Raw genomic sequence first — 15639 nt, forward strand, 5'->3', positions numbered from 1 at the left:
TTTGTTGAGAGAGGAAGCAATAGTGTGAGTAAAAAATAAAAAATGGTTACCATTGGGGGGTTTTACAAAGGGTGTTTTGTGCTTTGCACTGGTTTGTGGTTTGCAATGGGAGAGTTTTCAAAAATAGATGTGTTGTTTCCATCTGTATTTCTTTATTTACATTAATTGCCCATTTAATCATTTGCGATTTCACTACTTCATCTTCTGTAGACCATTGTAGAAGTAATTTATATACTTTTGAAATTAATTTATCATTGTCTCCAAGCAGAACTTTTTCCAATTCTGTTTGCTCTTTCCTTATTCCTTCAGTTTTAATATCATTCTCCACCAAGCTCTTTATTTGTTGCATTTGAAACCAATCATATTTATGATTCAACTCTTCAGCAGTTTTCAGTTCTATTTTGCCACTTTGTATTTTTAATAATTGATTATATGACAACCACTTTTCTTCACCTATCTCAGCCGTTATTTTTATTACTTCAGCTGCACTATCCATAACGGTCTTCTCTCATCTCCATATTTCTTGTATCATCCAACTGTGCTCTTGATATCAAGCTATTTCTTCACAGTAATCAAAACAAGAAGGATTCACTTTCTCATGTGCAGCTTTCACAATTTTTGTAAACTGGTGCCATGCCATATTGTCATATTGGTTCTGCAAGAGATAAAACAGCATTGTGTTTTTCTGTCCCCCACACCCCTTGGATCTTTCCCATGCCCCATTCCTCCCCCCCCCTTGCTAATTACCATTTCTAGGTAATATTCATCACACACTGGTTCTTCCTCTACCTTCTCTTCCTCATCCTGTCCAGTCTTCTTGCCTGTTATGTATTTCACACAACTATCCTCTTGACAATGTGCTATTGTTCTACAAAATTTACAGCCGTCTGCTCCTACTCTACAATGTGACAAATCCAGAATTTGATCAATTAAGTCTCCAATACAATCCTTCATCCTCCAGCTGCAAAAAATCCCACAATTCTAAATTTTTCCTGACCTCTGCTATCAACAACATCCCCATTTCCTTCATGCTACTTACATCCTCTTTCCAATTCTGAGCACACTGTACCCATTCCTCTTATTCTTCCTCCGCTTCATCTTTTCCCTCATCTTGTCCAGACTCCTTGCCATTGATTTTGGATGAAAGATGCTTCATCTCCTCATAAATAGGTTCCTCTCCAACATCAGCTTTCTCCCTATCTGTCTCCATGGTGTTCATATCTTTATGGACAGACTGTTCCATAGTCAGAACCCCGTCAGCCTCCACAGTGTTAATTTCTTCATAAAATAATGGTTCAGTAGAGTCGGGAAACCAAAAGCAACAAACACATGCCATGGGGAGGATGGGTGTGTAGTCTCCCCTATTTTAAGGAGCTCCATGGGAAAACCCTCTGGCACTCATTGGAGTGTTTAAATGTCGGTGGGACACGCCCTGTGACAACAGAGAGCATCCTGCACACCCCCTCCCTGGAATTTTTTTTTGAGTTTTCAAGCTTTGGGGGTTTTTCTGGTTGGGGGTGTGTGGAGGAGCCTCCCATGCCACCAAAAAACAGTGCCCCCTAAGGAACCATATACTGGTAGGGGGTCACACATCACCCCCCAAAATTAAACATTCTTTTCAGGACATCCCTTAACCACAGCAATCATACACCTGGCGACAATCCTAGCATCCTCTCCACCCCGTTTCCCAGTGGACACTTGCCCCTCAGTCCCATAGATGTTTTCCCCACAGGAAACATCAGGCATTCATTTGTGGGTGGATCAGGAGGTCAGTTGCCCCATCAGGACAGTTGCCTCAGGTCCCATAGAAAACATCTGGCATTTTTTTGTGGGTGTGGGGGGGGGGGAGGGCAGCTGTCACTTTGGTATGTGATCTTGATGTGAAACGGAGTACCCCCCATATGCTGCTTTGGTCAGTGTCGTGACTTAGTGAGAGAAAGACACAACACCGTGAAAGGCTCTCTTTTCCAGCATCCTCAGATGCAGGATTTTTAGAAGCCCAAATAATCTTCTACTTCAAAAAGGGCATGTATGACTCCATCCCCAGATTTACAACATGTATTTATTCTTGGAGTATCTGTAGTATTACAGCTCAGCTTGATCTTAATGTTATGTCTGACGCTGTCTTGGGTAAAATTTAATGCTTTTATTTTATAGTTTCTGGACTTATAAACATCATCATCTACCTGGAATTCCATTTTAGGCAGAAAAACAGATTAAAATGTTGATTGAGATATAGGGTTGCCAGCTCTGGATTGGGAAGTACCTGGAGATTTTGGGAGTGGAGCTGGAGGAGAGGGTGGGAATTTTGGGAGGGGAAGGGACTTCAGTGGGGTATAAAGCAGCCATTTCCTGTAGATGCACTGATCATCTGGAGATCAGTTGCAATTCTAGGAGATCTCCAGTCACTTATTTAGAATGTTGCAAACCTGGTTTTCAAAATGAATGGTTAACAGAGCAACTCTATGCACTCAGAGAATGCTTTACGGGTGTATCACTATTTAGGATTGGTCTGTAAAACTGTTGAGTGGAGGCTATTTGAATGCTGGAAATTCCAGCTTTAGTGATAGAGGGAGAGAGGAGGAGAGTTTTCTAAGTCTCACTTCTATAGATAGCAAAAGCTTCCATTCTCTCCTTTCTCTTTCTCATCCTGACTTTAGATGCCCGTACTGCAAATTATTTTCGTTTTGTAAAGAATGTACATTCTTTAAGGTAGAGATGGAGGCCATTTAGCTGGAATGTTTCTGTGCTGTATTTCTTGATGCATTGGTATGTAAGAAATGTATTAACAATAACTTGTGCCTTTGTCTCTTGCTAGCCTGCTTGGATCCATGTTTCCAATGCCTCGAGTCATTTATGCCATGGCAGAAGATGGACTCCTGTTCAAGTATTTGGCTCGGGTCAATGAGAGGACAAAAACTCCAATGATTGCTACAATAATTTCAGGAGCCGTGGCAGGTAAGACCAGATCCATGCTTCAAACAGTAATGTCCCACCTCTGTTTTAACCACAGAGAGCACACAGTAAGCTATACCTGGCATATGATTTCAGCTTGCCAACTGGTTAAATTCAGGGCTTTTTTTGGTGGCAGTACTCACCAGTACTGCCACCTTTTGGGGGGAGAAGGGCCTCTCTTAAGTCCTGAGGAGGTAGTTGATGGAAACTTATATATGAATACTAACAATCTTTTTTTAAATACCCCCCTCCCCACTTATAATTCCCTATTCTTGATTCTGAGAGAAATATTTTAAAACTTGACTCTTACCTGCATATTACATCTCGTCGTTCTTCCAATGAAGGCAGGACAGAGTACCTAATTCTATCCTGTTTTATTCTTGTGATATCTCTCTTCGTTAGTGCCCCTGGCAAATAATCTTTATACCTATTTGTTTGGTTTTATTGAGTTATTATCAACTACAGAAAAATCAGGGGACAAGAAACCGGAAGACAGGGAACATGTATTATTCCAATGCAAATTATATCAGTGTATTAGGGCCGACTATATACTCCCGATCTGTTCCAGTGTCCCTGGGAGAAATGTTAGACATCAGCTAGACAAATTATTGGCGGATAGGAATAAAAGAACCACTTTATGTGTGGCAAAATTTGCTTCGCGAGCTATGAGTCTCCGGAAGCAATTCCTAAGGGAAATATCCAACTGAATGCCTTGGCTATGGAACCTAACTACTGTTCTGGAGGGAAATTATATCATACTGTGTATGTTTTATTCTGATTATTGTTTTACCTGATTGTATTTTATTAAGTTATTTGTATCTAATTTGACTGGTCTATGACTGTTTTAAACTTGATTTGACTGTTAACCTTTCATCCAAATTTTAAATGAATTTTATGGATGTTTTTATCCAATTTCTTTGTAATAGTCATAGGCACCCAATTTTATGAATGCTACTGTTGGTTTTATTCTGTTTTTGATGCAAAAAGTTTTATGTGATTCGATTGTACAAGCTGGTCACTGACTGTAACAATAAACTTGAAGAAGTACAGAAAAATCATTATCTTGGCATGGCACATAATATAATGGCTACTCCAGTTGTTTCTGGCATTGCTTGTAACAGGATTTCAGTTTTACTCCTTACTGTAGGAGATCCAACAGTCAAATCCTGTCTCCCCTTAAGGTAAACAGTCTCAGTTCCTGAGGTTGTGATCTGTCTGTAGACAACAGCATGTTTTACTCCTTTTGCTTCATCACACATTCTCCCTAACAATCAAAAGTCATACATGCATAATAACTGTCATGGTTTATATCCACCTGTATTCTTTTCCAAATAGGGCTTTCTGATACTTACGATAGCTATAAATATTGTGCAAATTGGGCACTGCAAGATATTGTAAAATTCTTCTTCCTGTTCATATTGTGCTTGCTTTCTCTACACAGTGAATCATTGCTAGATTATGAACAAGGTTCATAATCTAAATTGGCACAGTGGTTTAGAGCATGAAATGTAAAAAGCTTTCTGTGTTTGTTTTCAGACTTTGTTTCATAAACACATCAATAGGGCAGGGGGGAGCATTTTGTGTGTGTATTGTAGGTTAAGTAGAATAAGAAAAATCAGTGTACAAGCTTTCAAGTTCTGTAGAACTCTTCACTAGTTATGCTGGTTGCTTAAAAAAACCACAAAAAGTATATAACACTCTGCGTTTCCAGTGTATTTTACCATCTGTTTCAAAGATATCTCTTCAGTTAGATTCTAGCATGCAAAGAAGGAGAGGGAGCATAGTCTTGTGACCCCTTTTTGTATGAAGCAGGGCTTAGAATGATTGTTGCCAAAGGGACCCAGCAACGTTCTTCACATAACAAGGGTTTTAGGAAGGAGTAATTCAGGTACCCAGGAGGCATTTGTGCTGCCTCTTGCCTTCAAGCATACTAACTGCCCCAGTTATTCTCCCTCTGAGTACAGGAGGACATCTTGGGTGCTTTCCACCATCTTGTCAGGGAGGCAGAAAATAGAATAATTCTTCTTCCTCTTCCTTGACCCTGGATCACCCAGATCTCCTCCTTCCTAGAAGATAGGAAGCAATTTTAATCCTATTCTTTATTCCTAATCTAATTCTTCCTTTTTTCCCAACCTTACTCCTCTAACAATCTTCTTAAATTCCAGTCTGTTACACTGAGCTACTTTCACTTTCCATCTGCCTTCACACCTTCACAGTAGTTGGGAGAGCGGCACGGCTGATTTTAAAGTGGCTGACTCCCCCCCCCCCCCCTTGCCTTCACTTGCGGAGCGCGGCAAAGAGTGGCGGATGGAAAATTTCAGGGACGAGTTCCTAGAATTCGCGTCCTCCATAAGTCGTCGTACTGAGGCTGTGGGAGTGGACCCCGGGACCGGCATGTCTTCCCAGCTTGCTGCGGTTCCCGGCAACGTTTTAGTGAATCTAGTCACTGCGGGCTGAAACGTCCAGGGGCTTCAATGGAAGGGCTTGAAGTTCCTCCACACCAGAGGCTCGCATCTGATGGCAGCCATTTTGAAGGAGGATTTTTGGCGTGCCAGGAGCTTTATGCTTTGCACCTTGGGATGGTTACTAATCTCCCGGCGGGAAACAATACAGGAGGCCAACCCCTATTGGATCACGCCTCCACGGTCGACCCAGCCCTAATACAACAAAGTGGTAATGTACTGTACCCTAAAGGGCCATTTTCTATTGAATTTATGACTATGCTCCAGCAAACAATTAGAGCAGAAATGTTTAATGCCTGTCAATCAGGGACTATGGGCATGGGGTCAGTGGGATCCAGATCTCCTTCCCCTCCTTCCTCCTCAAGGTGCGCAGAGAAAAATCTTTCCAGAGGGTGCAACTGGCCAACTAAGGCAGCCAGAAAAGAGATTTCTAACTCTAGATTGTTGGAGGAAGATTCAGAGGAGAATCAGTCAGATGTGGAGTCACAATCCAAAGATCAGGAAAGTTTTATTTCAGATGAGGAAGTGGAGGATGTCTGTGTCCCAGAGCAGTCCGCTGCTTTAAAGCTGATGCCTCTGGGGAGGAGAATCCCAGTACCGATACCAATCCCAGGAATAAAACTACTGGGGATAGGGAGTTTTTCCCAGGCTCGCACACCACTACCAAGGTTTTCCCTTTTCCACAATTCTTTGAGAGATGATTAAAAGCTGAATGGGGAAAACCTAACTCTAATCGGCAGTTTCCTGCCTTCGTAAAAAAGTTATATGATCTGCCTGTTTTTGCAAACGAAATGTTGCAGGTTCCAGTAGTGGACACACCAGTGATGGCTCTTCAAAATCCGGGTTTGGTGTCAGAAGATGGGCACTGTTCCATTATAGACAATTGGGACAAGAAAATTGACCTAGCCCTAAAAAGATCACACGAGGCGATAACTATGGCAATTAAGGCATGTACTGCATCGTCTATTGTATCTAGAGCAGCCATAGTCTGGGCTAGGAGACTCTCAATTGCTACCAGAAAATAATATGAAATTGATGGAGGGAACCACTAGACTACTTAAAGCAGCAGAGTTCACAGCCGACGCTTCTCTAGATGCCCTCACCTTCTGCTCCAGAAGTCTGGCATCAGGGGCATTAGCCAGAAGAGGCATCTGGCTTAGAGCATGGCCTGTAGACAACCATTCCAAACGTGATATCGTATCCATTTCAAGGAGAAAAGCTCTTTGGGTAGTGCCTTAGATAAGATCTTAGTGGAAAGCAAAGACAAAAAGAAAGCCATGCCAAGGAACATTTGCAGAACTGACAGAAGAAGCTTCTATTCTCAGTCCTTTCATTCCTCACACACATTGGCCAGATCAAGATCCTATGCAGATAACAAGAGATCATCCTGGAACCAACCAAGACAACCTTTCAGAAAAGGGTTCAATAATCCTAGATTCAACAAGCAGAATTCAGAGCGTAGAGACAAGCAGGACCAGGAGCCAAAATTCAACAAGGCGTGACTGGATTTCAACTCCGGTAGGGGGAAGACTTCAATATTTTCAAGACGCTTGGGAGGCTTCCCAAACAGATTGCTGGACATTAGAAATCGTATCATGTGGGTATGCAATAGAATTCAAAAGCATTCTACTGGAACGTTTTCTGGTGTCCCCAGTCCAGAAGAACTCTACAAAAAGATCTATAATGAACAAGGCCATCACACATCTCTTAGAGATCAATGCCATAGAACACATTCCAACAGATCAGAGGGGTTGAGGTGTTTATTCAATATTCTTCACGGTTCCCAAGAAAAACGGGGACTGGAGAGCAATACTCGATCTAAAGTTTCTCAACAGATTCATTTATCTCCGACACTTTCATATGGAGACCCTGAAGTCAATCACAGAGGTCTTACAACCAGGAGAGTTCCTCACCTCACTGGATCTCACGGAAGCTTATTTGCACATTCCGATCCAGCTATCTCATTGCCGGTTCCTTCGGTTCTGTGTGGGGAACACTTTCAATTCAGAGTGCTTCCCTTCGGTCTAGCCATGGCCCCCAAGGTATTCACGAAGGTGATGGTAAATGTTGTGGCACATCTCAGACAACAGGGGATCCATGTTCATCCATACCTAGACGACCTTCTGATCAGATCAGCGTCCAACCGGAAAGCTCTGTCAGATGTCCAAGCAACTATGCAGTGTCTGCAGGAACACGGCTTTCTTATAAATATAGCCAAGAGCTCTCTAGAACCAACACAAAGGTTGGAACACTTGGGGATTATAGATACACGAAAGAACTCTATCTTTCTTCCGAACAACAAGATACAGAAAACCAAGCAACTCGTGAATTTAGTCATTTGGAACACTCACACTCCATTATTGACTTTAGCCAAATTGATGGGTTTAGCCAAATTGATGGGTTGTGTTGCCAATGCCGTGTTTGCCAAGTACTCCTTTCCAGGCTTCTGAGTCTTTACCTACTCTGGCATTGAAATCGCCAAGGATAATCACCTTGTCCTCTGTAGGGGTCTTCCGTACGAGGTTGCGTAGATCAGCATAGAACTTGTTCTTTTCTGCAGGATCTGCTTGAAGGGTTGGGGCATACACACTGAAGAGTGTTGCATGCTGCTTGTTTTGAAGTGGGAGGCGCATAGACATGATGCGATCTGAGTGATCTGTTGGCAGGTTTTCGAGTTTAGAGGCAATGGAGTTCCTGACCATGAAGCCAACGCCAGAAAGGCTTACCCGACCAGTAGAGGGTATAGCCAGCACTGTGTTCTTGAAGACTACCTTCCCCAGGGAAACGGACCTCACTGAGAGCTGCTATGTTGATATTCAACCTGAGAAGTTCATGGGCAACTAGAGCAGAGCGTCGTTCAGGGCGACCACTGTCTACTGTGTCAAGCATGGTTCTGACATTCCAACACGCAAGCTTTAGTCTTTGCACACTTTGTGAGGCTGGTGCATGCCTTTTCTTTGTTATTTTTCGACCGCAAGTAAGGATGCCCGTTGACCGCGGCTAGCCAATTGGGGGAGGGGGAGGAGACGAGCTTTGTTTAGGCCACCTTTTCTAGGCCCCTCTCCATACGGAGCAAGCAGTGCTGTCCCTAAATAAGGCTGCTTGGTTGTTCAGGGTGCTGCCGAAAAATGCTTTCGTCTCCGGGTCAGCATCAGGTGACCAATACCCTGAACCGCCTACCTGCAGGATTGGGACTGCGGCTTCCAGTGGCATCTTCCACCTGCCGTTTCACCCCTTGCCCATCGCTGCAGGACTTGGTATGTTGTGGGTTGTGGATATGGATACCCTTCAGGCCTGCGCAGAGGAATTTTTAGGTGAAGTGCAGTGTGCGCAGTACTGGCTCCACCCTTTCACCATGGGGTCATCTGCCATGGCCCAGTAAGCCAGGACGACGGCAGCGAGTCCTCCAGGTGGTAGATGTTACATTAACGAGCTCTGTCTGCCCGGGCTTGATGTTAGAGTTTTCCTTCTCTTGGCTGGCAATGTTGGTGAGCCTAGCCTGCCCATCCGGTTATACCGCCGGACATTCGGTCGCACCATGACGTGGCAAACTCTGTGAAAACTGGGGGGACCAGCGAGAAGGTGTTGCCATGGATGCAGTAATGTAGGAGAGGCCATTGCAGTGACCATCTGCCAGGCATAGCCAGACAGTGACCACGCAGCGTTCACACCGGGAAAGGAGAGGCGATGTATTGCACATGCACTTTCCCTGGGGGGGGGGCAGGACACCCAGAGGGAGCCCACCCCCCACCCCCCCGTTTCAGGTGGTCTATATGATTAAGACTTTTGTTCAGTTAATCCTCCAAAAGTCTTAATCATATATGTTTCAGGTGGTCTATATGATTAAGACTTTTGGAGGATTAACTGAACTGAACCTGTTAAGAACTTGGTAGATAGAAATTTGTCTTGGAATTTAAGAGATCTTTTGATGTAGTGTCAGGGAGAAGCATAGCATGGAAAGGTTTTGTGTCCTGTATAATCTAGCAACATAGGAAGAATTGTATAACTCTTTTAAAGCAAGACTCCAGCGTTTGTGATTGTACACCCCCCCCTTCAACCCCCCCCCCCCCACACCAGACACTTGTGCAGTGTCTGCTAAAGGCTCAGAAACCAGATTGTTCTATGTAAATAGTCTTCTAGCATCCAGAAGAAATATACATGTTCCTCAGTACTTTGCTTTTCTCTAGGGCTCTCACTGCCCATTGTTTACTTCTTCTGCCACAGAAATGGCCACTGAGTTCATTCCTTTTCACTACTTCAGTTTTCTTTTGAAATTTCATTTCTTCAAGCAATCAGAGCAACTGAAAGTGTCACATGTAGGATTACTTGCACTTTCCAGACCTTGAGGTGGTTCTTCTTTTATTTGGAATTTTAAGTTTTTATTGAGAAAATGAAAGAAAAAGAAAAAAAATACCCATTCTAAGTAAAACATTCATCTTAATCCCAGGTATTCTACCCCAAAGTGGCATTACCCTATTTCAACCTATCCTTTGAAATTTCATTCCAGGTTTTGAAGTAATTATTTTAAAATAACATACAAATCGTATTTGTCAAGGTAATACCCAAATATTTAACCTTTCTATTTTATAAACTGTTTTTTTATCAATTGAATTTGATCTTGTATTTTCATATTTTTTTATCATCTTGGTCTTCTGTTTATTAACTTTATAGCACACAACTGCTCCAGATTCTTTCAAGTTGGTCATTAGGTTTTGATTTCCTTAGAGCAGGGGTCCCCAACCCCCGGTCTGCGGACTGGTACTGGTCCATGGCCTGTCTGGAACCGGTCCACGAAGCCTGGCCGCCCCCCCGTGGCACTATCCAGACTCGCCGCCCCTGTCTCTCCTCGCACGCCTCCACCACCACCCTCCGTTTTAAGGCAGAAGAAAGGGCGGTGAAGCACCGCCTTCTCTGGCTCCTTAAGGGCTGACCCCCACCCCGCCAACACGCTGATCTCGGCAGGAAAAACCTTTGTAGCAGTGGACAGCAACCTGCTGAAGAAGTGGCCCTGCCCTTGTCTCCTCTCCACTGTCTTCCTGGGTGTGGGAAGGAAGTGGGGTGGAGACAAGGGTGGCGCCACTTCTTCAGCGGGTTGCCGTCCACTGCTACAAAGGTTTTTCCCACCGAGATCGGTGCGGGGAGGGGCGGTCAGCCCTTAAAGGGCCAGGGAAGACGGTGCTTCACCGCCCTTTCTTCTGAACGGTAGAAATGGAGGGTGGTGGAGGAGGTGCCACGACGAGAGACGGGGCAGGAAGGCTGCACAGGCGCGGGGGAGTGGCAGCAAGGCTGCACGGCCATTGGGGGGTGGCAGGGAGGCTGCATGGTCACAGGGGGTGGCAGGGAGGCGGAGCCGAATTTGGTGCCCCCACCCTGCCAGCCCTGGGGCTGTGGTGGATGGGTTGGCCCTGGTGCTGGTCCCCGGCACCACAGAGATTGGGGACCGCTGCTTTAGAGGATTTTCTAAAACCAACATCAAATTGTCTGCAAAAACTCTCAAAGTATAAGATTCTCCTTTCATCTTTACACCTTCAGTTCTTTCTTCTTTTCTTACATCCCTATTCAGTGTTTCATGAACCAGACTAACAGCGCGCCTCGCGGCCTCACTGGATCGCTTCTATATGCGTCTTATGGCTACCCCAGCCCCTCTTCCTCCTCAGTTCTTCCTTTTGAATTTTCCCCTCACAACTATGGAACTCAAGGGGTGGGTGTAATATGGATTTCTCACTACTAGTCTCTTCGGGGTTTTTGTTTTGCTTTCAGATGGATATAACCTCAGTTTGTAGGTAGGGGACCACAGCAGCTTTGATAACTTTCCCAATATACTGGCACGAGAGAACTTTAAAGTAAACCACAGAAATTTATTAACATACACACCATCTCCAACTGGGGAATGGGAAATATATACATGGGCTATATTGTATCTCAAGCAGTTAACAGTTTCTTCGTAGTTCAAGCTTTATAATATCTAGTTCACTTAGGTCCCTCAGGTTTCACAGATCATACAGCTTTCACTCTCCAACACTATTCTGGGTTGGCCTCTTGGGTATAATGTGCCAAGTCCCTTAAGTCGACTGGTGTCTCTTCTCCTAGCCCTTCAGACTTCTAGACCCACATCTTTCCCTCAACCACCTCTTTAGCTTTTACGAGAAGTGTCTCTGTGTTTGTGACCTCTCAGGTCTTTTACTGTGATTCTCCTCTAGTCACACACAGCCCCATGGCTGTCTAAATAGAGTGAACAGTGAGCTTTGCTTCTCTCGAAGACTCTCCTCAGCTACTGTCTCAGCTCCTTCTCAGACCAACTGCTCTCTTCAGCAGTCTCCCTCAGACCCCGTCTGACACTAACTGCCCTCAGCCGTTAGCTGTCAATCACCTCTGAGAGTTCCGAGCACTCTGGCCCCCAGCCTCAGATCACCTGACGCAGGCTCTATGTGTCCTTAGTTTTCTTGTTAACCTGTTCATTACTGTCACACAGACAAAACAAAAGTGATTGACAATGGGCAACCTTGTCTTGTTCCTTCTCTGTATCTCACATGGTTTAGTCAAATCTCAATTGATAATTATTTTGCAACTTGTCATGTATAAATTGATTTAACCCATTTTGTAAAATTTTCTCCAAAATCTGTATTTTCCAAAACTCTAAAAAAGAAGGTCCACTTCAGATTTTCAAATGCCTTCTTTGCATCTTTAAAAAAATCGATACAACTGGTTTTTCTAGATGTTCCAAGGTATTTAATACAATTTTAAGATCATCTCTCAACTGTCTTTTGAGCAGGAAGCCAATCTGATCTTCATGTATAAATTCCTGAAAAATTATTCTCTTTCAGATAGTATTGTAAACCACATGTAGTCTGGAAATCAGTCTGTAATTACTTGGAAACATCAAGTCCTGTCCTTTAGGTATCAAAGTTGTGTTAGCCTCTTTCCATGTCTCCGGCATTCTGTCTTCTTATAAAATAGAATTCATTGTCTTTTGTAAAGGTTCTAAGAGTTTGTCCTCAAAACACTACCCAGAAAGCCATCCTGGGGCCGTTCCTGATTTAATTTTTTTATGGCTTCCACCACTTCTCTTATTGTAATAGGTCCATTCATAATCTGTCATTGTTCTGTGATTTTGGGTAAATATTTGTTTTTTAATATAATCTATTTTTTCCAATGAAGTATCATGACTTTTATATATATCTGAATAATACTGAACAAAATCTTTTTGTATGGCCATAACACCTTGAGGTTCTTTTTCATGGACTGTGCAGTTCCTGAAGACAGCCATTGTCTGTTTTTTTAAAAAAGGTCTTCAGCAGTGAATAATGCTGCAGGGAAAACCTGGAAGAGAAATTCTGACCTTTCTCTTCTGTGTATATATGTTCTCCCCCCACCTCCCATCACAATTAACTCATCTCACTTTTCTCTGAGGTTGATCAGAATGGAAGTGTGCATAAGGATTGAACTGTCATAATTAAGCGAAGTTGAATATGAAATCTAAATATCCTGTTTTATTGTTTTCTTTCTGTTTCTCCCACCAGCTGTTATGGCCTTTCTTTTTGACCTGAAAAGTCTCGTAGATCTTATGTCCATTGGGACACTCCTGGCTTACTCCTTGGTGGCTGCCTGCGTATTGGTACTGAGGTATGGAGCAACCTCTGTGCACTGCAACACAGAGAAAAAATGTTGAATACATCAGATACTTTCTCAACATACCTGTTTCTGAATGTGGCCGTTCCACAGGACGGCTCATATAATACAAACTAGTCATATCTAGTCTGACCACAGAACTATTTAGCTCAACATGTACTTTAAACACTTGTCTGCTGCTTTTCCACTGAATTAGGGCCCTCAATATAGCAAACAATTTAAAAGGCTTTGGAAACAGGACATATGTATACATAAAATCAGCAATGAAAAGCAAACAAGAAGGATTGTCAGTAAGGCTTTTGGTTGAGGACAGTGACGGGTTCTATCATGGCTGGAACACCCCCTCCTTTTGTCCATCTTTTCCCCTTTTGGCATCCTCCTTATCCTGCCTACAAGGCAGCAGCACAGTCCAGAACTGACTTAAAATTTGATTCATGAATGCCATCTGGGGTTTGTTTTTAAGACTGTATTGATTGATTATCTATTGTGATTTTAAATGATGCTTGTATTGTACTTTAGTTATTGTACATCACCCAGATCTATGTGTGCTTGGGGATTGGGTGATCTGTACATTTAATATATAAATACAAGGGATGAAATGGAAAAGTCTTGCTGATGGTAGACAGTGATCATGGGAAATAGGCAAATCTTCCTGGGCAGGTGCTTCAATTAAATTGGGGCCAAGACCGAGAAGGGGTGTTATCACACAGCAGGTGTCTAGCAGGACCTTCTGCTGACTGCCACTACTCTGGTAAGGGTTTGTATGGAGGGCTCAGAGCACCCAGCCACCCTTGTCTTCCTTATTAATAAATCCTCTTAACCGTGACCAAGGAGACATGAGAAAACAGGCAGTATAATCAACAAAAGAAGTTTATTGTTAGTGCTCTAAAACAGTAGGTGGGTGACAAAGATTTAGTGGTAAAGTGAATACGAACAATAAAGGTTGGTGCAAATAAACAAAAGCCCTGATGCGTTTAACTATACAATCCCTACTCTAATACCAAACTCACCACACTTCCCTTGGCTGAGGGATCTTTTCCTGCTGCCTGTTCCAGAGCTCTCCTTCTCTGCCTGCAGCCTCTCTAGGAAAGAACACACCCTGTCTGGGCTTGACTCTTTTATGCTTTCCTCCCAGAACCTGCCCATCTCTGGACTAGTTTCGCTCCAAAACCTTTCCACCCAATCAGAGGGGGACAGAGGAGATCCTGGGAAATGTAGGCTTTCCCCAGTAACTCCTAGGCAGGCTTCCATGGAGCCTGCAAGCTTCACTAGGCCTAGGATCATAACAGGCATGCAAAAAAAAAAAATTCTGGCTCCATTGTAGCATATGAGGATCATTATAGTCAATGGGCCCCATAGGCTATAATGGAGAATCATTCTAGGGGTATCTGGAACTCTGGGGGAATTGCTTTTTGAGGTTGAGGCACCAGATTTGTGGCATAGCTGCTGGTGCCTCTCCTAAAAAATGTCCCCAAGTTTCAAAAAGATTGGACCAGGGAGTCCAATTCTACAGTCCCTGGAAGGAGGTGCCCCCCATCCGCCATTGTTTCCAATGGGCTGAAGCAGTATCTCTGGACAGAAGCAGATTTCTGTGAGCAACCTTTTAAAAAATTGTATGACATTGCTCCCTTGCACAGCTTAGAAGGAACTAGGTATGAAAGGAATGGCAATCAAAGGGTACTTAGATGTACTTTACAGAAAGAGAAATAATAATAATAATAATAATCTGTTCCGCCTGTTCCCCATAGGGGCTCAGAGCGGAGCACTACATGAATAATAAGATCACAATAAAATCAACATAACAATAAAACAGCATAAGAGTAAAAACCGATTACAATATTCAGTCCAACAGAATAGTTCAGTAGGACCAGATGGCATAACAATATGATGCAGCAAAACAGCGCAGTAGGATAGTACAGTAGGGGAGACCAACCGATTTAGTGAATAGATGCCCACTGCTTCACCCAAAAACCTGGCGGAACAGCTCTGTTTTACAGGCCCTACGAAAGGCTAGCAAGCCAGGTGGGGCCCGGATCTCCATAGGGAGCTGATTCCACCAGGTTGGGGCCAGGACTGAGAAAGACCTGGCCCTAGTAGAGGCAAAACAGGCATCTCTTGGGCCGGGGACGGTCAGAAGATCCTGGGAGGCCGAACGAAGCGACCTCCGGGGCATATACAGGAAGAGAGGGTCCCGCAGGTATGTTGGTCCCAGGCTGCATAAGGCTTTAAAGGTCAGAACTAACACCTTGAAGCGAATCCGGTATTCTATAGGCAACCAGTGCAGGCTGCAGAGCACCAGCCACATGCTCACCCGTACAGGTGATGCAGTCAGCAGGCGAGTAACCACATTCTGCATTCACTGCAGTTTCCGGATCAGCTTCAAGGGCAAACCAGCGTAGAGTGAGTTACAATAATCTAGTCTGGAAGTGACCATTGCATGGGTCACTGTAGCCAGGTCTTTGGGGGAAAGATATGGTGCTAGCTGCCTGATCTGCCATAGATGGAAGAAGGCAGACCCGGCAGCCACCATGACCTGGGCCTGCATAGAAAGTGAGGCATCCAGGATCATTCCCAGACTCTTCACCTGTTGAGT

At 43.9% G+C, this 15639-nt stretch overlaps 1 protein-coding gene across 2 annotated transcripts in view; it reads left to right on the top strand.

The window, feature by feature from the left end:
• SLC7A1 (solute carrier family 7 member 1) overlaps positions 1-15639 on the top strand; it is a 48073-nt gene that overhangs the window by 19600 nt on the left and 12834 nt on the right. For both annotated transcript variants that reach the window (XM_060234731.1, XM_060234730.1), the window contains exons 6-7: positions 2819-2958; positions 12938-13040. In XM_060234731.1, coding sequence (XP_060090714.1) covers positions 2819-2958; positions 12938-13040 — 243 coding nt within the window. The remainder of the gene's footprint in view (positions 1-2818; positions 2959-12937; positions 13041-15639) is intronic.

Source organism: Heteronotia binoei, chromosome 3, assembly GCF_032191835.1.
Source record: "Heteronotia binoei isolate CCM8104 ecotype False Entrance Well chromosome 3, APGP_CSIRO_Hbin_v1, whole genome shotgun sequence".
Taxonomy (NCBI): domain Eukaryota; kingdom Metazoa; phylum Chordata; class Lepidosauria; order Squamata; family Gekkonidae; genus Heteronotia; species Heteronotia binoei.